Genomic DNA, 27,030 nt, shown 5'->3' on the forward strand with positions numbered 1-27,030 from the left:
GTAAGTTTGCTATTCTTAAATATGCTTGATTACCTTTTTTCTAAAAAAATAATATTTTTTAAAAATTAGTTCCCTAAAGCATACCCACTGATCAATTCTTTTTCCTTTACAATGAAAGACTGTACTCTGAATTACACTTCTGGTTGGAGTGTCTGGCTACAAGACACTGCTTGTTTGTGATTGGCATCTTAAAATATTGGATGAACATTTTCCAAGAGGACTCTCTGATCAGAGGCTCAGGATTTTCCAGTTTCATTGCCTGGGTAGCCTTAACACAGCCCCATCTAACTGCTGCAGATAATGGCACCCGAGGCCCAATAGCAGTCAGTGTTGCACCACTTGCTAGGAGGATGCTGTGGGTACCCCTGTTCATACTCAAAGCAAGCATCTTTTGAAAAAGAGACATAATAGTCCTGATTGCCACCAGTCTGTGTGGGAGTTGTAGGGAGTCTAAACTCAGTTTTGGGTGCCAGGAGCAGCCTAGAGTTCAGTGCTCTCTACCTGGTGTAGCATACTGATTCTGTAATATTGTGATACAGGCAGTCAGAGGTAAACACCTTGCACAAAGCATCATAAAGCAATGCTTCATAGGGCTTCTATTCCATGGACAGAGCCATGGAAGTTGATTAGGATCAAGCATGTTTCTACTGTACAACATTCTCCATCCCACTATACTCAAGTGTTATGTTTTCCCAGCAATCTTGTCTGGGCCAATGCACCTTCAGTATCTGGGTAGTCCTGAAAAGAGAGTGCTGTGAAACAAAAAGAGGTGAGGATGGACGGTGGTGGTAAAGGCTGATTATTCTTGTAAAGGTGGCTTACTGTTTTTTGAGTATAGTGGGGGAAAATGTGGCTTAGTCCTAGACAGATGTGAGGAACTTCAGTGTTCTGAAATGGCTGAATGGTTTTTGAGAAACAGAGGTTTAGATTTAGGCACGTACGTTCTTCCAGACATCACTTTCTTCTTGTGCCACTGGATATGTTTGAGAATGGCATGTTGCATGACTTTGACAGTGAAGATGCCTGGATCTGTACTGGCATTCTTTCTTTCTTAACTAAATTCAATATTATGTCTTTTTACTTAATGATCATTATCCCTCTGCACCTTTGCAGAGAACTTTAGTATTTCTGCTTGGCCCCTTTTTCAGATAGTGATTTGCCATTAAGTTATCTGGATGCAAACTAATTTCCTATCATATTAAACAGGAATGAGAAAACTGCTGACTCTGCAGTCACAGTTCCTAATCAATAGACTAACCCCATTTCCCATGTAGATCCTTTCTACTCCTTACAGTTTATCTTGGCTGCTTCACAACTTAGTTTTAATTCCCCTCTCCGACCGGCTGTCTGCTGTTGGTGTGATGGGACTGCACCATAGTAGAAACTCCAGCTGCTACTGTGTACAGACTGCTCTTGTACTTTTGGTTAGGTAATAATTCAACGTTGAAATTTAGATATTTTTTTTTTTTCTAAGAATGTATTTATGGTGGAAAACCAAAAAACATGTTAATTTGGGTCAAAATAAAATAACAATTAAGGCCGAAGGAAAAAGCAAAAATAATAGGAAATTGGGTTTAGTAATGTCAAAATATTAATCTTAGTGTTTTCTTAATAAAATGTTCTGACTTTTCATGTCAAGATTACCCAGCGTTTATTGGGGATTTAGGCAATCTGAGAGCAAAGTATTTTATTCAGTTTGAAAAAACCTCTTCTAAAACCTGTTTCAAATCAAATAGGAGGAAAACAAAATCTTTTTCACAGCAGTGCTCATAACCATATGTATTTAGCAAGAAAAACAATGTTCTCAATTTCCTAATTTTCCTTCCTTAATCATGAAGGGTGCATATTTTACCTGTCTGGGAAAGTGTATCAGAACAAGTTAACTGACTTTCTAAAGCCACAACAATCACGATTTATTGTGAAGGAGTTTAAAAATCACTTTTCTTTGAATAACTCCACGCTTTCAAAGGAATTTTTCCCAATGCTGATACCTGTTAAAAAAACATGGCACAGTCAATTGTTCTGCCAGTAGGAACCTTCTGCTCAGGACTTCCATCGTAAATCAGACTGATGCAGAGTTTTTTGGATGTAAGATGATGTTTTCAGGGATGTGTCTGACAGATCTAGATCTGACAACCATAAGATCTCACACACGTTGCTCACATGAAAGGGAATGTCCAAAGCACTGCCAGATTACTGGAACAGATGTATCTCTGACTGGGGAGTATAAATTAGAATTAAGTATACACACCAAAGAAGAACCTGTGTGAGAGTCCATGTACCTTGACAGAAGATCAGACTGCAGGCAGACATTATGGTTAGTGCCAATTACCTCTGAAATATGACAATTGGTGATAAAGCTTTTAGGAGCTTGGTGTAATACAGAATAATTCTGTTCTGGGTTTGGGGTGGTTTTTTTGCTTTACCACTTAAGGTTAAACTTCTGCAAGTACACGTTTTCTTAGTGACTTTCTCTGGATCTGTGAGCTAAAGGTTGCTACTGAAGAGCATCTGAGTGCAAGGGGAAGGGGGCTTCTCATTTAAATGCTTCCCTCAGCCCCTATATTCTGAAAATTGAAAAAGCATCTGCCATCTTTTCATGGGATACACCTGACTTTAAGATAAATGCTAAGAGTCAGCTATTACCATGTATCCTATTTGGGATAAGTGCTGTCCATTTGTCTTGGGTTTGTGGGTTCAGATTGACCATAAAATTAACAGGAGGCATTTGTGTCAGTACATTTGATTTTCCTGGATGGATTACTATTTCCCAAGCAATCCATGTACGTGCCTAACACACATGGCATTGGTTTGGAAATACCTTCCAAATTCAAGACCCTAGAGCTACTTCAGAACTCATTCAAGGATCTGTTTCTCAGGCATAAGTGTGGTGGCTAGGAGATAGTACATATTCTTTCACAAACATATATTTGAATAATCTAATAAAATGGACAGGCAGTCTGATATCACCACATCTGTGCAAAATTTTAATGGTCATGGTGAGGTAGGAGCCTAACAAGTAAATGATCACTCAGTATTTCCTGTGCCTTGCATTTGCCACAGGGTAATTTTTCAAACCTCACTGGCTGCTGCTCTTAGGACACGGGGCTTTCAGGGTGTTTTCCACACTGAAATAACATCAGAATCCTATGGTTTTATTTATTTGGGGTTTTTTTGTTCAGCAACATGTCATCCTTACCTTTATTCTCACTTGTTTCCTTCTTCGGATGAAAGAATACGTCTTGGTTCTCTCTCATGTGCTTTCCTTTGTTATGGTCAGAATTTTGACACAACTACAGTCAGATCTACCACCTTGATAGGTGAGTCCTGATGTTGGGTATAAAGGATCTGAAAAACTCTCTCTTCTGATGAGCTCTGATACTTGCAGACTTGGAGCAGTCTGTCATTACTTGGTGGGTGAAATACTCCTAAGACTATCGTTCAGTCCAGGAGTGAAATGCAATGGAAAAGACTTAAGTTTTCTTCACTGCAATTAAGCTTCTGTAAAACAGGTACTGCCCAATGTCTCCTCTTTTGTATATCAACTTCCTGCTATGAGAAACTAGCAGTGCCAATGAAATAAGGACATATCATAACACTTACTTTACTTTACTTGGAGATAATAATGCTTGGAAAGAACAGGGCTTCTACGTATTACCAGATGGAGGGATCCTAAGAAGATGAATTATACAGTGCAAGTGAACACTTCTATGTATGAATTCATGCCATATATCTATATATACACATATATATAAAATCAGGCTGTAGATGTGAATCTAAAATATTTAGTCCATGGAATTAGAGGAGAAAGAGAAAAATACCAGCTAAGTCAGTAGTTCCTTGGTTACCAAGTAATGTCTCATCCTCCAAGATTTGGGAAGCAAAGCTCATCAATGTTCTTGATGGCCTTTTATGTATCCATGGAGTCGCATCTCCCTAGGGTTCTGTTTATGATGAGGTCTCCCTCTGGAATCATAGACTCACAGAATGGTTTGGGACTCCAAAGATTATCTAGTTCCAACCCCCCTGTCATTGACAGGGACAACCTCTACTAGACCAGATTGTCTAAAGCCCCATCCAACCTGTCCTTGAACATTGCCAGGGAGGGGCCAGCCACAGGTTCTCTAGGCAACCTATTCCAGTGCCTTACCACCCTCACAGGGAAGGATTTCTTCCTTAGATCTAATGTAAATCTACCTTCTTTCAGTTTAAACCCATTACCCCTTGTCCTATCGCTCCAGGCCGTAGTAAGCAGTCCTTCCCAGCTTTCCTGTAGGCCTCTTTAGGTACTGGAAGAGAAGACGACTCCAGTGCAGAAGCTAGTTCCTGGAAGGGGGTTGCATCCTGGGAAGATGAGGACCTTGTGTGTGACCTAAAACATACATATTCAGAAAACAGTCAACAGACAGAGAAACAGAATTTCAGGCTGTTGTCCCTACATGAGAGAAAGGAGAGAGGAAGAAAAAGAGAAAAAATTCCATGTTCAATCTTAGATAGTCTTCTTTTCCTTAATCTAGAAAATCAGTTAATTTATAAAATACAGCTATTAGATTAGTCTAACATAATTTGGTAAAGTTTTACATGTTAGCTCATTTTCCAATCACTTCCATGTCTTTAATTCTTTCCTTTTGATTTTTTTCTAAAGCACCTTGTGAAGCTAAAGTCAGACTAATTAGTTTGACTAGATGGCTTTTTTTCCCCTTCTCTTATAAAGATAAAACATTTTCTCTAATAGAAATAGCATGTCCAATCCAATGGCTGTATTTAAAAATTTGTGGCTTGTTATTTTTAAGTTCTGGGATAGAGATAATCTTCCTCATCTGCTGACCCAACCAGTTCATTAAAAATTTTTATGTTGCTTTCTTTTGAGCTGTGGAGACCTGCATCTTCATAGACACATTCCCCTTAGTCTAATCTACTCCCTTGGATCATCCTCAACCTTACTATAAAGTGACTCCCCTTCTTTCCATGATCAAAAAAAAGATTATAGCACTTAACAACTTCTGACTTTTAGATTTATATCATTTTCTTTGAAAGGCCCTTCAAGCTTTTATTTTGGCAATTTTGCTTATACATTAATTTCTGTTTGTAATTCTGAAATTTACTGCTTCCTTTGCTGAGCAAGGGTTGTTAACCTCCTGTAATAGACTTCTATAGTATATTTAATCAGCCTAGCAGGTTTCCCCCTTTGTGTATTTTTAACCTTGCAGATGCAAGTCCAAATATATATGCATGCGGTTTAGGGGTTTTTTTTTTTTAAATATAGTTTACTTCAAAAAAAGTTCCAAGTGCCTTTCCTGGATGAGTCCAGCCCCTCAGACTGATTACACAATCTGGTTTCATTCACATCAAATTTTACACTTTTGAAATCAAGAATCTGATTTACTAACTTATTTTTAGTTGTCCTTGTATTAATTTGAGTAAACTCGTGATCACTCAATCAAAAAATGTTTCCTACAATTTAATTTGCTATGCTGTTTTCATTATTTATCCAAAGGAAGTCTAAAATAACCTTGGGTTTTGTTTTTCAACTGGACAAAATCTTCAATGAGTATTATAGGAACCTGGTATCTACCTGTATTCCTACAATTGTGTTCAGTTATGATTAAAAGAAGACATTATAGCAATGTGTAAAATAATGACATAAAGAATTGAAAATAAGACAAGGAAGTCTATGAATCTCACTTCAGTAATTTATCTCGAGTATAGCAAGATGCAAGAAACTAATTTAGCAAGAATCAAAATAGATTAAAAATTCATCTTAGTTACCAAGTCACAAAATAGCAGTTAAGTGATGGATGTAACTAGGCCAGTATACTAACTTACCTTTGCCAACGTGTAATTGCACAACTGATTTCTTGCATCTTTTTCTGATTCATGCAGCTCTGACTACTCCTTGGTTATGATTAAACATATTTTTCATCATGTATCTAGGTCCCTCAGCAAGATCAATGTTAACAAAAATGGTGATTTATTTTCCCATTCTCTTTGGTTGAACCTCTGTTACAGCTTATCCAAAGTCAATGAAATATATTTTTAAAAAAGCACTTCTGCCCTCTGAGAGATTATGAAATTGTTCTATCATAGAATCATCCTGCTGCTGTCTTCTAAGACAGAGCCTAGGCAATACCCAAGCAAGAGACTACAGTAAGTCTCATTTTGAAAAGTGGTTTTGGTAAAGTTTCCCAAATCAGGTTTTTAATTTGACAGCTTATCAGAATTTTCTGTCAGATAATACTATATAATAATGCTTCTCTAAGTCTGCAGACAGATTTTCTTTTTTTCTTTAGTTTTCATCTTGGATATCCTGGTGAAATACAAAGGCTCATCCCTTCTTAGAGTTAATAGATCTTGTAATTAAATTCAGATCTTGATAAAATGTGTGGCACGGTTGTCATTATTTGATCACAAAAGTTATAACACCTTTCAGTTAAATACAGCAAGGTGGCACAATGCATGTAGTTCAGAAGGAAAAAGAACATGCCAAATGAGCAGTGATTCAGAAAAAAAATGTTCTAAAATACTGAAAGAAACAGGTATCTGCTCTTTTTGTGTCTTGTGGCAAAGGGTGGTACTTATAACTGCTTACTGTAATTAGACACAGGGCGGTATGGAAATAGAATTTTTGAAGACCACAAACCGTGGAGATTCAAGTTAGAGGAAGAAAGTGGGAATGAAAACAGATCTCAGGATAAAACATGGAAAACCTGTCCCATTCACCTCTTCCGGACGCCGTTATTAATTAACAGTCCCTCAAAAAGTCCAATCACATAAGATGAAACGTTGCCGATGTATAGGGATACTTTTGCACACCTTTATTTGGATTGCATATGTTTTCCATGTAACCTGCAGTATCAGAACTTATCCAATGTGGTAGGATAAGTTGAAAATGGAGGATTAATGTGGCGATGGTTAAAAAGAAAAAAAGTCAATCAATTTTTTATCACAGAATTTTGTCTACTCAGTAGTTTCCTTAACAATACAATACTGATATTTGTAATAGCATCATGTCTTAAGATATTTGTCATTCTTATTTTCTCTCCCAGTGATGGAAGGGACCCCAAGGATCATAGAGTTCCAACCCCCCTGCCACAGGCAGGGACACCAACCTCCAGGCCTGGATCTAAAGGTTGCCCAGGGCCCTATCCAACCTGGCCTTGAACACCTCCAGAGATGGGGCACCCACCACCTCTTTGGGCAGCCTGTTCCAGCCCCTCAACACTCTCTCTGTAAAAAATGTTACGTGTGACTCACTAAACCAAACCAGTATCTGCTGACTCCAGTAGAATTACTTCTCTGTAACACTTATGTGCATAAGTGTTGACATGGGTGTGATTCTGCCCGTCACTTGAGATGACTTGATGGGAAAACACATGCATTTCCTCTAGGACTGATAGTAATGCTGGTGGCTGATAGGCCATGCAAGAGAGGAGTGCGATAGGGCACTTCTGCCATGTATTCCTTCTGCAATGCAGTTTGTTTCCCTTAGCTTCTGGGGCAACCCTGAAGCCAGTTTGAAATGGGAGCCTTTCTCAGGACAGAACAAATCAATGCAGTGTTGAGCCTTCCAACCAGACAATCTATCATATGGAAAACAAGATTAATTTCTCTGCGGTGCTATTGTGGTTTAGGTGCTCTCAGAAGATGAGGTATTTTTTCATTTGGGGCACATTTGTGCATGTGTCCACAGATATATTTTGCTGGTGTTGTGCAGTGTGACAGCAGAATAGAACTTTATGTCTTCAGGATAAGAACTTCCATTAAACTAACTAATTCAGAAGCAGTCACTATAATTCATACTGCATAGTGCAACAGGGAAAACGGCAACCTGCCCTGTCCTAGATATATTTTCAATAGACTGAACCCTGTTAACCAGGTATCCAGGAAGACACAAATCATTCTTGTCTTGAACATATGAGTACGTACATGCTTTAGATTCTCTTTCTCCTCTTTGTACCGTGTGAACATGGGAGAGGAGAAGTGCAAGCATCTTTTCATCCTGCAGTGTGGTTAGCTTTCTGTGCAGTCTTAAGCCGTGTTGGTTAAAAAAAAACAGCCCTAACATCTTGAAACTGTAGTATCCACACTTCCAAAATAACTTTTTCTTTCATATTTTGGGTTTGTGATTGATGGCCACTTGGTTGTAACCAATTCTACAGGACTGTTGTATTATATCATGCATTTAAAAGTAAATTTCAGAGCATTGCAGCTGTGTTCAAAGAGTTACCTTGACCCTAGCAATGTGTAGCTAAACCAGAGTGTTTTTGCAGTCTTTCTCACCTGTCAGAATAAGACTGAAAAGCCCGCATGGTTTATACAACCTAGAACCCTTATGAGCTTCACAAGAGCCAGATTCTGTAGTGTATACCATTTCAAATAAATTTGTAGGAGAAATTGAACATTCATTGCTGTGTCACGAGCACAAAACATTGTGAACGACGTCCTGATTTCAACCCTTTACAAGCAGAAGTTAATTGAACAAAAAGCAGTGAAATTATGCTTTTACAAATCGTTTTAATTGAGATGTGAATGGTTTATTTTCCTCAACGGACTATTTCTAAGGAGTTAAATGGACTTTATGCTGCAGCATCCAGTTTAGTGGACATTAAAAACCAGAATGAAGCACAGTATTGTCAGGGTTAAGCATCTATTAAGACAACTTTGATTTTCCTGGTTTACAGAAGTGATGGGAATTAAGAGAGTACTGGTTTAAAATTTTGAAATTATAGTTGCACAATACAATGGGATGAATAAATATGCCCTTTTCAAAAGAACAACTGGTACTAAAAGTTTAACTGCTTCTGGATAGAGGGCTAAGTATCGAAAGCATGCTCTCATTTTCAAAGCACAGTAATTGCCTCACAGCAGTTTTGAACCAAAGGATCCTTAAGCGTCTTACTTGAGGGTCCTTGCCCTGTACAAATTCATGTGTGTTTTTGTCTGAATTAAAATACAAACTCAGTCTGAATACAGAGGTATGGTTGCACCATCAATTTCAAAAAGCTGTGGCAGGATAAGGTACGTGTGAAGGATTAGGTCAGAGAAGCTTCAGGTTTGGTTTCAGGGTTCTTCCTCCCCTTTTTAACTTCTCTGGTGCTCACAGGTATCTTGTGTATGTAACTCCTTTATGAGCCAAACTGCCATCCATAAAGGTGCAACACTGCAGTGTTCAACGTTGCAGTGACTTTGTAGAGCTTGCATGTCACAGCCCTACATCCCACTGTCAGTCCCAAACCTGATGGATGCTCATCATAAAAAAGTAATGAGCAGTGAGTGTATTTAATATTTCATTAGTCAGCTTGAGGTAATACTATTGCATCAACGAATAGTTATTAGTGAGGAGTATTCATTGCCTGGAAGTTTGTCCAGTGAGGTTCTGTACTGGGCTCAGAAATATCTAGCACTTTCATCAAGCAGGCTGCAAGTCTGCATAAGGTCATTGTTGTTGTATGTGACTCTGCTATAGAAACAAAAAAAGTGGTAAATAGTGAGGGAAGGGCAAAGGTGATGCGTGGATATGATCGCTTGGGAGGCAAGGAAGATTTAGAGAAAGCACTGCAGCAGTGATAAATGCCATGGAATGGATCTAAGAGGAAGGAATGAAGGTCATGGCAATGTAGATGATGTCATGGAAATGTATAATTCTGAGAAGTCACTTGTGGGGGGGGGGTCTCATCTTCCAGGTTGCTCAGTATGAAACATCATGTGATGCTGCAACAAAGGAGTTTTTGTGCCCACAAAGCGATTTCCATAAGGTTAAAGTGTAAGAATTGGGGAGGATTTTCCCACCCTTTAGAGCACTTTGAAACCACTTCTGGAACAGGTGTTGAAGTCTGTACCTGGGGTCTGTTTCATGGACAGTAAAAATCAGTGGATGTGTAACAGGAGTCTAAAAAAGGTGCTATCTCAACTGATTTATAGTGTCAAAATGAAAACTATGCAGCAACTTGATTACAGTGTAAGTGCTTTCAGGGGGAGAAAACACTAGATGCTTACAGTGCTCTTTAGCTGTTCCTAGAAAGCTGTAACCAAAAGTAAGAAATTCATGCAGGAATGAATGCACTGATTTCAACAGTGAGCCTTGGATTTCAATTCTGAGAGATTTTCCTCTACCATGTGTCATCATGTTAGGAGAAGATATTTTCCTGGAAGGCCTGGTTGAGCCCCTCATAGGTTATGAATTAAACAAAGAATAGATTTATGGCTGAATACAGGACCAAGCAGTTTAATATTTATATCCTGTGATATGCAGATCAGGTTATGCCTATGCCAATATTAGGAGTCTATTATCAACATAAGAATAATACTATGCAGATATAACTATACCTTCCCAGGAATTAACCAAGTCAAATCAGGAAAAAAGAATGTTTCCAGGTATAATTTCTCTATCCAGAAACATCAATGTGCAAAAGAGCAGCTATACAATGCCTTAAATGTGCCACTGCATTACACTGAGAATGTGCTTGCAAGAGGAGAATGTTGAAAATATTATCCCAGACATGACATACCACATATCTTTCTCTTTCTCAGCTTTGTGTGTTTATACATCCATAAATCCTGGTGGCCAAGGAAATGATTATTAGTTAGGCAGTTGCTTAGCCATTCTATCTGATATCTCACAGTTGGTTACATGTGTTTCTTTCCAGTAGCTGACTTTAACTAAAGAGCGTTCTATGGACTAAGCCTGCATACAGCTTTTCCAGCTGAGCGGGAGAGATGAGCCATGTTGCAGGAGTCTGTCAAAAATAATCTGCTGTCTGTACACTTTCCTTATCTGCCATTGCTCTGTGGGCCTGAGCTCCATGGGTGTTCAGTTTGGAAAACAAAAGGGATTGTTACTCCAGTCTATGCTGGAACCGTGTTTTAGTGTTGTGCTTTATTGATGGTAGCAATCCATCCTGGCAGTTAGATGTATTTTAATCATAATTGCATATACTTCAGCCTTAGTCGTTGTCGTGCTTTTGCCCCAGCTGAGAGCCGGGCACCACGCAGCCAATTGTTCTTTAAGGCGGGGGTGGGGGGGGCGGGATGGGGAATTGAGAGAGAGGGAAAGGAAGGGAGAAGAAAAACCAAGGAACCCAAAACTCGTGGGTTAGGATAAGGATTCTTTACTGGGATAGCAGAAAGATAGAAATAATAACAGGACTTTATAGCAAAATGTATGAAACTGGTGATACACAATGCAGTTTCTCACCGAACTGCACAGCTCAGGCCGTACAGCTCAGAGCCATCCCGAAACCAGGCCGTCCCCAAAACCACACATCCTGGAGCTGCCTACTCCTTCCCCCACCAGCCCTCCTTTTATGCTGAGCATGACAAAATTGGCATGGAATACCCCCTTTGTCCAGTTCAGGTCACCTGTCCTGGCTGTGTCCCCTCCCTTCTCATTAGCAGGGCAGTATGAACAACTGAAAAGTCCCTGACTCCTTGGCAACAACTACAAACATCAGTGTGTTATCAGCACTGCTCTCATCCTAACTCCCAAACACAGCATTCCACCTGCTGCTAGAACGAAATGAACTCTACCCTAGCCGAAACCAGGACAGTCATAAAAGGGTTTTTTAACAGATTCAAGCATTCTCTTTGGAAAATCCGTGCACACCTCAGTAAAAGCAAGGACTGTTGGTAGTATCCTTTTTCCATCTCATCTATTAATTCTATGGCAGTACTTTCATGGGTGATGGTGGATTGATGGAATGAGGTAGTTCTTCCCTCTTAGTATCCTGAATTGTGTCTTGAAAATATGCTTATTAAACCAGAACGCATTAATATTTTATTTGTAAGCCATTTGCATGTTTTAGCTGTTAGTGTATTATCTGCTTAGAATTAAATGTTTATTTAATACTTCATCATTCTCAGTACCAATAATTTTAAAGTAAAAATATTTTAAACAGTGTCTTGCATTATATTTAATAATACATTAGTGCTTCATGATAGAGACGTACTAGAATTCATAAAGCTGGAAAGATGATAATATCTTTATCTGATTTCTTCAACATAGTGGGATTCAGTATGTTTTTAAAAGGTCAAGTGTTTTCCTGAGAAAAAGTGGATGTGTAAATTGTGCTTCCAGAGCCATTTTCTTTCAAAAGTTGTTCTTTTCCCCATTTAACGTTTCATAAGTGTTTCAAAGTAGAAATAGAGCCTACTTTTTGGGTATTGCATCAGCAAATAGATTTTTATAAAAGAAAAGGAAAAAATAAACATATTGGCAGTTGACTAGCAATTACATATTTCCCTGCAAAATCACATACACTTAAATAGTTCATTATTGATTGTTTTTACATTCTGATGTTTCAACTCAGATTAACTCTGAAAATCAAGCCAATAAATTTAGATCTATACAAAATTTACCTGCCAGCTTTGTATTGCCCATTGAAAATGTGGCCTCGTTAACTTCAAAACAGAGTCGCTCCTCATATAATGGTGTGTTGTGGGCAAGAACTTAAAGAACTGGGATATCTTGTATCTTGATGTAGCAGGTGCAGGTGAGGTCCAGGTGTTAAATGTGATGTTGGAGTCAGTAGCTTTCTCTTCTACTTGCCAAAGGCTACCTTGACTGCTAGCTGTCATCTGAAAACATCCAAGAGAATATTGTTTCTCTGGTTGATGTTCAGCATGACTTTAAGTGCTTTTGCACAATAGGGTGCACTTTAATGGACTTTCTATAGGAGTGGATAATGACAACACTAACAATCTTTCTCATTCTCACACCTATATCCCCCCTCACAGGTATTTTAATCAGCAGTGGATCTTTCTCCCATTTTCATACAGGGACTACAAATAGTTGTGGAGCGTGGTTTTCAGGAAAATGCTATGTGATGGGTAACCATCTTTACCATCCCTGGAGAGTGTCCTAAATAATAAAAGAAGGAAAATGTAGAAGTAGAGAAATCCAGAACATTCCTGGATCATAGAATGTGCTGGGTTGGAAGGAACCTCTAAAGATCATCTACTCTGTAGTAATCACGGACATCTTCACTAGATCAGGTCACTCAAAGCCTCACAAAGCCTGACCTTGAATGTCTCTAAGGATGGGGCCTCTACTACCTCTCTCTGGGCAACCTGTTCCAGTGATCTACCACCCTCATACTGAAGACTTTTTTCCTTATACCCAACCTAAATCTCCCCTTTTCTAGTTCAAAACTGTTAACTCTCATCCTATTGCTACATGCCTTTGTGAACAGTTCTTCCCCAGCTTTCCTATAGGCACGTTTCCAGTATTGGAAGGCTGCTATAAGATCTCCCTAGAGCCTTCTCTTCTCCGAGCTGAACAAACCCAACTCTTTCAGTCTGTCTTCATAGGAGAGATGCTTCAGCCCGTAGATCATTTTTGTGGTTCTCTTCTGGACACGTTCCAACAGCTCCATGTCCTTCTTGTGTTGAGGGCTCCAAAGCTGAACCTGATATTGCAAGTGAGGCCTCACCAGAGCAGAGTAGAATCACCTCTCTTGATCTGCTGGCCACACTTCTTTTGATGCAGCCCAGGATGCAGTTGGCCTTCTGGGCTGCAGATAGATGTTGGTGGCACATGTCCAGCTTCTCATCCATGAGTACCCTCAAGTCCTTTTCCTCAGGGCTGCTTTCAAGTGCATCATCTCCTAACCTGTATGAATAATGGGGATTGTCCTGACCCAGGTGCAGGACCCAGCACTTGGCTTTGTTGAACCTCATGAGGTTCACCTTGGCCCAATTCTCCAGCATGCCCAGGTCCCTCCGGATGGTATCTTGTCCCTCTGGCATGTTAACCTCACTACTCAGCTTGGTGTCATCAGCAAACTTTCTGAGGGTGTACTCAATCCCACTGTCAATATCATGAATAAAGGTATTAAACAGCACTGGTCCCATGTGGACTTGGAGCCACTGACCACCACTCTGGATGCAACCATCCAGCCAATTCCTTATCCACTGAACAGTCCACCCATCAAATCCATATCTTTCCAACTTAGAGAGAAGGATGTTATGTCAAAGGCCTTGCAGAAATCCAGATAGATGACACCTGTAGCTCTTCCCTTATCCACTGATGCAGTTAGTCCCTTGTAGAAAGCCACTAGATTGGTCAGGCAGGACTTGCCCCTAGTAGAGCCATGCTGGCTGTCTCAAATCACCTCTCTATCTTCCATGTGCTTCAGCATAGCTTCTAGGAAGATCTGTTCCATGATCTTTCCAGGCACAGAGGTGAGGCTGACAGGTTGGTAGTTCCAAGGGTCCTCCTTCCTACCCTTTTTAAAAATGGCTGTGATGTTTCCTCTCTTCTAGTTACTAGGGAATACACCTGACCACCCTGACTTTTCAAATATCATGGAGAGCAGCTTGGCAACTACATCAGCTATTTCCTTCAGGACTCTGAGATGCATCTCATCAGATCCGATGGACATTCAGGTTCCCCAGATGGTCACAAACCTCATCTTCACCTACAGTGGGAGGGCTTGGTCTCCCTGGTCCCTATCTTTCAGGCCCTCAACTTGAGAGCAGTGAGGAGAGAGGCAAAAAAGTTTTGTTCAATGCAGTTTTAATATTCTTCAAAATCAGAACCTGAAAGCAAAACAAAATATATCACAGTAATTCTTGGACTTCTCTGAGTCAGACTACACACACAAAAATAGATGTGAAACACAATCACAATGGAAAAATAGTTAATTGGAAATACTTTGCAGATTTAAAAAAGAATCATCTGTATTCCAAAAAAAGTTACAGTGACGTGCTACATATCACAGATTAATTTAAATAGAAAATATTAGTGAAGGTTTGGGGTGGTTTTTATTGTATAATTGGGGAATCAGGTTATTTCACCTTTTAACAGATAAAATTAAATCACTGCTGGGAGCCTACCCACGGCCATTATGCTATTGCGTGGTGGACTGCTCATTATAGTTCTGCAGTCCTAGAGCACTCCTCTGCTTTTATCTCAGTGAGCATCTGTTTCTATTATTTACAGTTTCTGTGTCTTGCCAAAAGCGTTAAAAAAACCCTAAGTGTACAAGTTTAAACCTTTCCATTTGAAATAGATTATTCTTTTATAGTAAAATGTCTGCAAGGCATAAATACACAAATTGAAATGCCGCTTTTAGACAGAACTGAAAGTCTGGAGCTTGCTTTGGCCAAGGGCTGCTTTTTTTTTTTTTTTTTTTTTTGCTGCACTGCTGACACAGAACAGATTTTCATCTCTTAAATGCCATTTTCTATCTGTATGGGTGCACTTGGTTTCTTCTGCTTGGCAAAGGCTTGTCCAAATAATGACCTCACTTTCCGTTGTTTCCCTTGGCTTGTGTGTAACCATGCATATCCCCAGGAGAACAAGCTGACGCAGCCTCAGCGGATGCAGGGAGTGTGACAAAGCACCTGTATGGTCCAGGACTTTGGGGCATGGTGGTGGTTAAATCTCGCATTTTCATGCTTTGTGGAAGAACATGAAATCAATGTTTTTAATGTTTGCAGTTGCAGTCAAGTTAGTTTGTGTGCTGTTGATGAGGGTTGATGCTGATTGCCTTAGATTTCTTATTTTTTTTTATGTATCTGCTCATCAGATGAGCATGAAATTATCCTCGCTGCACCCTGCATTGCCTCCAAACAGGCTGTTGGAGCAGTTCAACTGCAGTAGCTTTGGTGATCACAGCTGAGGGCCAAACTCTTTTTTTCTTTTATAAATCACATTAACCAAGAGCAGAATTTAACCCCAGAAGATTTTTTTCTTTAATTATTTCAAATAACTTTTCGTGTTGCAAATACACCAGAAATAACATACAGAAAAATAGATATAATTCTCTAAAGCCTTTCACTGACTACAATAAAATGCAATGATATGAGCAATAACCTTTTGACAGTTTGTCCTATTCCGTCCTTGGAGCTTGCAGTGTGATTAAACTTAATTAGGAGGCTTGCACGTAGTTAATAAGACCTTTCTTATTGATAGCTTCTACCTGAATACAGGATACTCATGGGGTTTCAGACCAATACAAATTTAAAATAAGAGCTGAGCACAGTGTTTTCCATTTGCCATTGTTCATTTATATAATGTATTATTTCTGTCAAGAGACATTCTATATTGCAGCTCTTTGCTAACATGAAATGAAGATCACCCAGACTGCTACCTGGGCGAAAGTCAGAAGAACACATTCAGTAGTTGCTATCTCAGACCTAGCTAATTTTAGATATGGAAGGGTTGAAATATTCTCCATTTTCCAGCTGTTGAAAACCTATTGAATACGAAACTGCTTACAGTCAGCTTCTGGTTAAATATCTATAGGAAAAGTAACCTTAAATGCTGTGACATTGTGATTTAGAAATAGTTCAGAGTCCTTTTACCTTGGAGAACTGGAAAATGCCATTCTTGGAGTGACGTGGGGCAAGGTACTGTACTTATAACAATTCATTTTTTATGCTTTAATCTTCCTCTTTAATGATTTCTATCAATTTTCCTGCCTATTTTAGCAGCAGCCGTACAATATTAGCTCCTTAAATGCTGCACAGGCAGTACAAAGGATCTTTTTAAAACTCCTGATAACAAAATATGACCTTTAATTTATCAGACAAGTCCTATGTTTTCTTATCTCCTTGTTGCTTTTCATCTTCCCTTGCTTGCTTTTGATATAATACACCAGTCTCTCAAAGTAAGCAATCCAATACCGAGCAGACTGAGACAGATATTGCATTATAGCGAGGAAGTGAGAGTCAGGAAGAGCACACTCTTCGTTTAATTACTAATTAATCCAGTGAAAAATAATCAAAACCAAAACAGGGCGGAAGGTAGTTGATTTGAAGTGAAGGTTCAGATCTCACTGAGAGGCTAATGAGACTTCTCAGTTTTATCCTGTTGAAAGTTGTAAAAATATGATTTAGTTTGTTTAATATGCAAGCATGAAAAAAGGAGTTTATAAATGAACATAAGATAATCTTGGTACGGTCTGTAGTATCAGTGGAAAGGGAATCAACTGACACATACATCTCCCAGTAAATCTGGTAATTGGCGGCTTCTTGAAGGCAACCTAAGTTTTGCTTTGTGTTTAGCAGTGTTAAAAGCCACCAATGAGATATTTCACTTCGCTATGAAGACTTCTGTCATACTTTGAGCAGAATATCCTCTTGGGATACCTAAAATTGATTATAAGGAGTTTAGGAGTCCCTGTAGGGTGAAAAGGGCTGTATTAAGTTATGGTCATTTAATATGAACTTGCCAGGTTTGACACTTAGAAGTTCAGACAAGTCATGCCTCATAGCAGTTTTTTTATTTATAGTTAGCTCCCCTGGAATAAGGTAGGTGTTGTAGAGTTGCACTCGTTTCTTATTTGCTACAGGTTGTTTCTCTAACTTTAGAGATTCTTTACACTTTTATCTTTTCACCAAGCTGATGCTAAGGTTTGCTCAAGGTGTGATAGAAAGGGGGTTGTGATAGAAAATGTGATCTTGTGTTTGCAAGCATAAAGTCAAGTGTACTGATGGCTGCTGAGGACAAGATGCTTGCAGGTAATAGTAGGGCTATTTATGAAGGCAACATGCAGAGTTGTGCTGCAGACTATTTGGGAGCTAAGGTTGTTAGGAGCAAGGCTTACTACACATCTACAGTGGTAGGTGAAGAAAGGTTATGCCCTAGCATGCCCCACTCATCATGCATGGAAAGTCTGGGAACATACTCTGGGTCCACAGCATACATGTGTGTGGGTAACCTTTCGAAGTTACTTACTAACCTGAGTAACCTTTCTAAGGGGTCTTTGTTCCAGCAGAGGAATGTAGACATAGCCACTGAATTCCGAAGATGTCAGTTAAAGACTAACTTTGAATCTTAACAGAGCTTTAGAGAAGACCATTATTGGCTATTCAAAATGTATAATGGTCTGAATCTATTGTATTGTTAACATCAATTTACATTGCAACTATGATGATACTGAAGCCATCCATGTCTTGCCAAGACATGCAGCCAGTGTGAAAAATTACCTGCAAATCATGTTAAAGTTTGACTTTGCAATTGACAGGACTTCAGAGTTCACTCCCTCTTTTGCTGGGAAGAGGCAAGCTGTACATGCAAAATCATCCGTTGTACAAACTTTAGACCATACTCTTTGCATCTCCAGTTTATTGCAACATTAATAGATGATTTGGATTAATTTTAGACTGGACCATTATGAGACTGTGCTTTACTTTTTCTAGTCTGGCCATGTGAGGCACTGTGTGGACTGTTCACCCCTGTACCACAGAGCTGGTGTGCCTTCCTCCCATGCCGTGCAGCTGACACTTCATTCTGGTTTCATCCCTGACTGCATCTGGAGGAATTATACAGGTCTCTGCCTGCCTTTGTGGTTGTCAGGAGAGCCATGATTCAGAAATAGCAGTGTCAAGATCATGATGAGCAAAACTAGGGAGAGGGGGGTACAAATGGAGATAGACCTTGCGTTCTTCACTTTGTTATTTATTTCCCTAGCAGATCGCTGAGAATAACAAGGTGAATTTGTATTCTGTTAAAGGGTTTGTTTCAAAGAAAATATTCTCTAGTCTAGGTTGTTCTTCACAGACTCTCGATTTTCAACCTTCTTACTTATTCTCTTTCAAGGATGCTGCTATTCCACATCAATAACTGACACCTTTATTTCAGAGAACAAAATAGAATTACACTCCAGCACTGACAATATAATAAATCAGGAGGGATAAAATACATATTAGTGAAGTTCACATAGTTGGTTTGTCCCAGCTGACCTATAGATATAAAGGTATGATAAAAGTTTTTTTGGACTACTGCTTCTCAATCTTGCCACAAGATTTAGCCCCGACTCACAGATTTGACCTTTGCTGCTCCTCTCTGCTTACCTTGATGCTTTGGAATTACTGTTATTCCCTTGAAGCCTTTCTGCCTGTACCGAATTAATACCGCACCGTGACACAACATTATCTATGTCGCAGAAGAATGAAGCCATCTAGAATTCCATCAGGTTAGACAATGTCACTGTGCACATCCTGAATAAATCATTTCTACCTGGCTTTTTTAATCAAAGAAATCTTGGCCTTATAACCAGGAAGTGTCATGCTGGATTGTCACATAGCTGTCTACAATTAAAGTTTAGGCACATCAGGTTTTTTTTATGAATTATGGTTGAAAAGCATGCCTACCAGAGCACTTAATCTTTCAGACAGGTACCAGAAATAAAATCTCAAAGCCACAGGTTTATATAGAATATGAAAATATTTATTTACCTTCTTGGAAGTGTTTTTATTGAAGAAGTTCCTTGTGGTTCATCATGTTGGTAAAAACAAGCATAAATAAAGGAAGCATGAAAAATGTGTACTGAATACTCCAGAGAAAAACAATATGTGGTACTTATGTTTTCCCTGCTAGGAAGAAGATTACCCAATGAAGTAAATGCAGATAGGTTTAGTGAATTCAGTGGGACTATCCAGACTCATTGTAGCTGAGTATATGGCCCAAACCAACCATTCTGCAAGATGTGTTTTTCATTATTATTATTATTATTATTATTATTATTATTATTATTATTATTATTACAATGTTCCTTTCAATGTTGTTTCCATTATTTTCAATGCTGTTTCTCTTTTTAAATACAGTTAAGTAACCTATGTGTCCACTAGTTTTATCATTCCTATGATGTGTTCCCCTTGATACTAAATCTGAATAAGTTCCACACCATTTCTCCCTAGCCCTTCCGCTTATATACTGGAAGAATTTAAGCTAATGTAATAGTGTCAAATTCAGATGCATTTGACAACACACTTTTCCTCTGATGAGGGATGGGCTAATGTAATCAGCCATTATTTTTTGTGTTATTTCCTTGTTTTCATTTGTATTTTGCTCCCAGTGGTGCAAGACTGCTGCAGTTACTATAAACCATAAATTATAGATAGATTGAAACTATAAAAGGGTGCAATATTCTCCCCCAAAAAGTACATACTGTATGGACTTTTAGATAAAATAATTCAGTGAAATGTATAGCTGGTCAAGACTAAATTTATGCTGTTAATTCACAGAGGAATTTCCACAATCACCAGAGGTGTCCTGGAGCAGTTGCCAAGTAGTGAAAGTGGAGGCAGCAACCTTGTGTAGGATAAATCCTGTTAGTTATGGAATTACAGTAGTGAGATACCATAGGGTTGGGATCCAGGCTGGTGACTGCAGAGGGCCCTTCCTGCAAATGCACATAATTTGCATCAACTGGTTAAATAAATGACACTGTTTAATGCCTTCCCAACATACACAGTTATGAACAGTGTTTCATTTTGACATGATCGTAGGGTTCTCCTGAAGTCCAGGAAGCATTTGTTCATGAAAGGCATCCAGTGAGTAACTGGGTGAATCTGATGAGTGAATGATGATCTACATCCATGAGACTTTGTTCCACTGTGTTGATAGATTCCTTCTGACCACAAACCTCTTCTGAACAGTTTAGCATCTCCTTCTAAGTGACACAGAAGAATGTCACTCACCCCCACCTTTTTTTCATTTATTCAGATATCAGCAACCCCCCCCCCACACACACACACACCAACAACAAAACCTGATGATTCATTACTTTTATGTCAAGGAAACCTTTTGGAAAGAGAATGTTCTCTCACTTATTCAATGAATCAACTGATAATGCCTCAATAAAAACTGTGGAAACATCTTATTGAAAAGGTAAACAAAGGTGTTAAAAGAGACTGGATGTCCAGTAATATAAATTATTAACTTAGTGGTAGGTGGATGTGAGTATTACTTTTTTTATTTATGTAATAAAAGATACAAATCCAGAACAGAAACATGGAGGATCACACTACTTACTTTTGGTCCCATTTTGATCACATTACATTTCTCATGGTTTTCCTGCACTTCTCAAATTTCCATTTAGACACATTTGTTGTAAGTGAAGGAGCCCAGGATGAAGAGCACTAAATTTAAAGATCATAGGGAAAAAAAATAAATATATATATGTATGTATTCTCTATTCTCACAGCATCACAAGAGTTGTGTTCTGAAACGTTTTATTCCAAATTTTCTGTTTCTTGAAGAGGCAGAAAAAAGGAAATTTCAGTAAAATATTCTTTTACAGAGAATATTTCTGAAAGTTGAAAATAGAGGAAAATGTACATATGAAAAAAAATCTACATTTTTATATATACACCCAGGCATTTTTAAATACTGACTTACAGACAGAAGTTCACATCGCATATTTGCCCAGAGAAGTTGTAGAACCAGCTTCTGTGGTTTTCCAAAGAAGTTGTGAATGCCCCATCCCTGGAAGTGTTCAGGTTGAATGGGCTTTATGCAACGTGATGTACTGAAAAATGTCCCTGCCCATGTCAGGGAAATTGGACTAGATGATTTTCAAATGTTCCTTCCAACCCAAAACGTTCCATGATTCTATACTGGAAAGTGAATAGGGAAAGGACATCCTCAGAAAAGAAAATAGATCATATTTTAGCAATAGTGAACCATGTCCATGCTAAAATAGATAAGACATGGAAAGTAGACATTTGTGTCTTTGAAGAACACGTCTGCATGAAACCACCATAGTTTTTTTGGCACAGAAGCTGTTGCTCTTGCTATTTCTGGGGGGTGCTGATTCTTCCCTTGAAGCCTGTTATGGCTTGTGATGCTGACAGTGGGGACAATTGTCTGACAAAATTAGAAAACATTTGGGTAAAGCCTTTGGTTTGATAATTAGTGGTACATGGGCTACTGTATCCCTCACATTTCCACTGAAGATACAGGACTTGGTGGGTTTTGAAGTCAAAGACAGTATGCATGTTTGAGGTAGTAAGATTGACTTTGGATTCAGACCTGAACTAGGAACGACTGCGTCTTCCTCATCTGGCTCTTCTTATGTCTTAGGTTCTTTACCAATATGAACCAATACAGTGGAAGAAAAAGTTATTATTGGCCTAAAATACTACTGCTACCAAAAAACATGGAGATTGAAGGAAATATTTAGGTTTGCTATTCTCCTAAGAAAAGTTTTAAGCAGAGGATATACATTCCTGAGGGATCACACCCATGTAATCCAAACACAGAAAACTATAATAAGAAATAAATATTCAAAGTGATTTGCTAATTATTCCTTGTTTTCTGATGCTTTTCTGACTGTACCCACCTTATTTTATCTCAGGGTTTTATTTAAATAAGTCAAGGATCTCTGCACAGACTGACAATGGATATGTTTTGCAAATATGACAAGTTTGTGTTTTGCATTTCTGAATTCTGGTTAGTTCTTAATTTGTGAAACCCCACTACAGATGGCATCTTGCTAAATTTTAAAGCACCTATGCATTTCAGAACCAGGCTACCTTTCAGCAAGTCACTTTTGTCAAAGCCTTGGTGTTCCTTCAAGACATTGTCAACATGTCCTATGAGAATGTACAAATGGTGAATACCCTGGTCTGTTCTGTATCATAGATTTGAATATCTGGAATTTATTTAAATGAAGCGAATAAGAATGTATTTTTTTTTCTGACTAGGAAATAAGTTACAGCAGGTCTATTTCTAGACAGCAGAAGTAAGTGTGCCTTAGATGGTGATTAAGATTTGTGTTCTTCTTTAAATGACTAACCTGGAGTGAGAGGTTGGATGTCTTTTGAAAACTTAAACCTGTTTCACCTGAACATGTTTAACTAGTTAATAAGAAACATCAAAAAAGACAAAACCCTGAGGTCAATGATCATTTTTTGTAAAGCCATTCGATGATGTTTAAATTTGTTTTTTGGGTCTGTCTATAACATAAGTTTAATAACCTAGCTCAAATGCAGATTTCTAATTTTCAATTAACATAGGAATAATTTTGTTTGCTAAAATAAAATAAATGAATGAATGAAAAGTCTGAACCATGAAATGTTCTAGGTAGCACTTTTTAAAATTCCAAATTTCAAAAAATCATGTGGCAACTGTATAGCTCAAGCTTTAAGTATTAACTTTTAACCTTTGACCTTACAGATTTTAACCAATGAAATGTCTCTTTAAACTTTAAAGGAAACAATGATAACGAGCGCCTGGCGATTGCTAGACAGCGAATTCCATATCGACTTGGTCGAGTAGTTGATGAATGGCTACTCGACAAAGGTAAAAAACATTGATTAAAACTTCAAATAAAAAAATAATTTGAACATAACCAAGTAGTACTTCATTGTAACACTAATAAACTTTAAAAATAAATTTCAGTAAAACTAAATTAAAAACAAATTTAAAAAAGTAAAATATAGAGTAATATTTGCATACCTTGTATAATAATTTCTATACATTTCTAGAAGTACCAGCTGTTTAATAATCTTACCCTGTTAACTTAAGGTTAAAGGGACTGTTAAATATAATCCACTAACTCAATCTATGAAGGTACTCATAGCAAACATTAACCAAAAATTATAAATCATTCATAGATTTTATTTCATGTTCCAGCATCTAAATTATTAACTAAAAATATATGTAGTTATGATATCTTCATTATGGTCCTGAAAAAAAAATTTGTTTAAACTGTAGGTATCTTAAATAGTGGGCAATATGACTTGCCAATCAAAATGAAGTCCCTTTAACGTTTGCAACCTTCTAAGGGGATTTTGGAACAAACACTAATTAAAACAGAACTTAAAGTTGTGTGCATGCTTTTTGTGAGCAGAAACCAATCTGCTAACGTGACTATTCAATTTACTAAGAGTGGTACTGTTGCCGAGGATTTCTCTGTTTAATGGAAATGTGCCATGATTTCTCCATCGGTATGTGTATCATTTCTGAAGCCGCTTTTACATCTAAAATCTTTTATTTTAATTGATAGCCTTGCTGAAAGCCAATCAGACATCTATTTTTGAATCTGCCTCTGAGATACTCAGTGTGAACCATGTGTTTCTTTTCAGTGTGTATGTTGAAGGAAAATAAACATTCAAATACAAAAAGGAAACATTTAATTAAAACATAAATATTTAATTCATTTACATAGAGATATGACAGATTACTGCATAACAGATTTTTTAAAATTCACTTGACCTAGTGACTTGTTGGCATATAAACTCTGTGTGTATATACATATTTCTATATGTCTATACATACATAAACTCACATGTATATACTTAAAGTTTTAGGCTGTATTGCATGAAAAAACCTTTGAAATGTTGGCAGACTTGAAGCAAATGTAATCTTAAGGAATTAGAAACCTGGCATTCTTGACACACACCAAAAAGCTTAACACTGCTTTCAGGTAAAAGGGAAAGGGGTATCGTTTATAGTGCTAAACACATTTGAAAATATATTTGATTGGCCTTTTAGCAAAAAAAAAAAAAAAAAAAGAAAAAAAAAGAAGCCCAAAACGTCGTAACTTAAGAAAAATGCAAATGCTCTCAAAATTTATGCATTTCATGGACACCTCATTAAAAAGCAATGAATTATGAGTCAAATCCTTTTCTTATAGTTTATTGCTCTCATTATTCACCCCATGAAAATCTGTTATCACTCATATATAGTGTTCACAGTCAACATTTTTGCATGTATATAATATTATCTTTACAGGACGTCAACTCACAATCTTCAATAGCCAAGCAACCATAAAAATTGGAGGCAAGGAACGTGGCCATCCTTTCCAAGGCCAGCTCTCTGGTCTGTACTACAATGGCTTGAAAGTTCTGAATATGGCAGCAGAAAATGATGCCAACATCGTGATAGAAGGAAATGTGAGACTTGTTGGTGAAGTGCCTTCCTCTATGACAACTGAGTCCACAGCCACAGCGATGCAGTCTGAGATGTCCACGTCAGTCATGGAAACAACCACCACGTTGGCCACGAGCACTGCTAGAAGAGGAAAGACCCCGACAAAAGAACCTATTGGCCAGGTTAGTTGACTTATTTGAGTTTTGCAAGTTTTCCTGTCTTTTAAGTGTGGCTTCCTATATCGTGATTACTCTGCAGAAAAAATTGTTCCTGATGAAGAACCACATGAATTGCAGATAAAACTTCTGTAGCATACATGGTACATCACTCATGGATGTGATGCTAAGCAGTATTTAGAGGGAAAATAAGGACTTTGCTGCTGTTCTAAATTAGGCAAACTTACTAGATCAGATTTTTCTTCTGTTGAGTTTTAATGCCCTATCATCTGTCTTCATAGTGGTACATATTTTTAAATACTCCTTCCTTTGATGGCTTATATTGATTATTTTCAGTGTAGGAATACAGGATGTCTGGAATTAGAGGCAATGAAATGAAATGGTGACTTATTCCATGAGATAAAGAGACCCAATCTGAAGAGGAAAAAGGAAGAAGGAGGTGTGAAGACAAAAAGTTGAAAGAGGGGTTTAGCACTTTCTCTAGTCCCATGTTGACCATCATCTCGGGCAGAATTCCTTATAAGAGGCAGTGGCAACAGAGGGAATTAAGAGCACTCTGCTCCCTGGAAGACTCAGGCTCCAAGTCACAGGCTGCTGTTTACTGTTTGTTGGGGTTATTTGCATCTCATTAATTTACTGATATATGTAGTAGCTTTCAGGTTTTGTCAGGATCTCTGTACAATATATGAGGGAATTTAATTACTGGAAAAAAGAGGGGAAAAAAACATGTGAGTGAATTAAGTACCTTTATCTTGTGGATACTCAGAGTAACAGCATTCAGACTTGGTGCTTTTAAAAACTTACCATGACATTTCTGTGGCAGAGAAGATTTATGTTTATTCTGCCAAAAAAAGCCCACCAAAACCTGTTTTTCCTGCATTCACATGGTTCATATGCTTGCCACCATGCCATCAAGCCATGACAGCTGTGCCCTGAGATCCAGAAGTAGGACAAGGAGCAAAATGTGTCTCAAACCATAGGGAGAAACAGGAGCACAACATGATGAATGAGGTTCATTTCCTCCAAAATGGAAGAGCACATGCTGATTAGACTGGGAGGCTGAGGTCAAGTTGCCTGTTTCTGTGTAAATCCTCAACTCTCAGTTGAATTTGATTGAGGTGTCAAACTCAACACTTTAGCTTTTCTGTCTCTAGCATTTTGGTACACTTTATATTATGGAGTTAAAAATATGCTGAGATAAAAGTAAAAAAATATTATTGTATAGACTGAACCAGAACATTTAAGTAAAAAGTGGGTTTTTAAGAAAAAAAAAAAGCATTTCGTTTGTGTTCTCAAACACAGGTTTTATGGGTTTATCTTTAAATAAAGAGCATTAAAAAAAGGGAGAGGAGGCAACTAAAACACAACTACAGATACATAAATCATCTGCCTCCAAAAAATGTCATCCATTGTATATAGAATATAGAATCACTGAGGTTGGAAAAGACCTTTAAGATCATCAAGTCCAACTTTTAACCTAGCACTGCTAACTATGCTACTAAACCATGTCCTTAAGCTCCACCTATGTATACCGTAGGTTGAAGGTTTTTTCCATGTTTTAGTAAGCTGCAGTGTTTTTATCACATAGGCAATAGTTTTTCTTTGTTATTAACTCTCTTTTAAATTGTGTCTCCCATTTAATTATCCAGCTAGTCTTACCTCAGTATTTTGCAGCAATGAAGTGTAAGACTTCATCATTAACACAGAGGAAGATGCAACAAAAAAGTGCAGGACACCCTCACAGTGTGGAATAATTTGGGCTAAATTAATGCCACTTAATTAAAATTTCAAACAAAGTCAAGCTATTTTAATAATTCTAAGAATGCTTTTGCCCTCTGTCATTCCCTCAGGTAGCTCCCAGAAACAGTCCAGTTGGTATCTTGTATGATCTGTGGGTGATGGGAGTTTACCCATATAGTTGCTTTGCCAGCTGGCCTCAGTTATTCCCCAATAAGATATCCTCGTTTGTTTGGATGTCTAGCCACTGATATTTTTCTGTTTGAGGTGTTCCAATGGCATATTTGCAGAAGAAAAAGGTTCCTTATGATAACGGTGGCAAGGTGTAATGTTTCCTAAAGATGGAAAAGAAACAAGATCTTCCAGGCTACCAAACAAGGTCTTCCAAATTTCTTCCTTTTCTGGTGCCTGAAATGAGGTGTGGCCCTTACCAATTTTATCAGAGCATCTACACAATGTTTCCAGAATGTCTCACTGCCACTGGAGCAGAGTGATCTCAATGTAACTGTGCCA

The 27,030-nt window shown here is 38.1% G+C and overlaps 1 protein-coding gene across 21 annotated transcripts in view; it reads left to right on the forward strand.

The window, feature by feature from the left end:
* NRXN1 (neurexin 1) overlaps window positions 1–27,030 on the forward strand; it is a gene marked incomplete at its 5' end in the record, with an annotated part of 727,448 nt that overhangs the window by 600,691 nt on the left and 99,727 nt on the right. For 15 of the 21 annotated variants that reach the window (XM_084260960.1, XM_084260962.1, XM_084260959.1 and 12 more), the window contains 2 exons: window positions 22,943–23,032; window positions 24,467–24,786. In XM_084260960.1, the coding sequence (XP_084117086.1) occupies window positions 22,943–23,032; window positions 24,467–24,786 (410 nt within the window). The remainder of the gene's footprint in view (window positions 1–22,942; window positions 23,033–24,466; window positions 24,787–27,030) is intronic. The other 6 variants (XM_084260952.1, XM_084260953.1, XM_084260957.1 and 3 more) reach the window with 1 other exon arrangement.

This window comes from Gallinula chloropus, assembly GCF_964237585.1.
Source record: "Gallinula chloropus genome assembly, chromosome: 3".
Lineage (NCBI taxonomy): Eukaryota > Metazoa > Chordata > Aves > Gruiformes > Rallidae > Gallinula > Gallinula chloropus.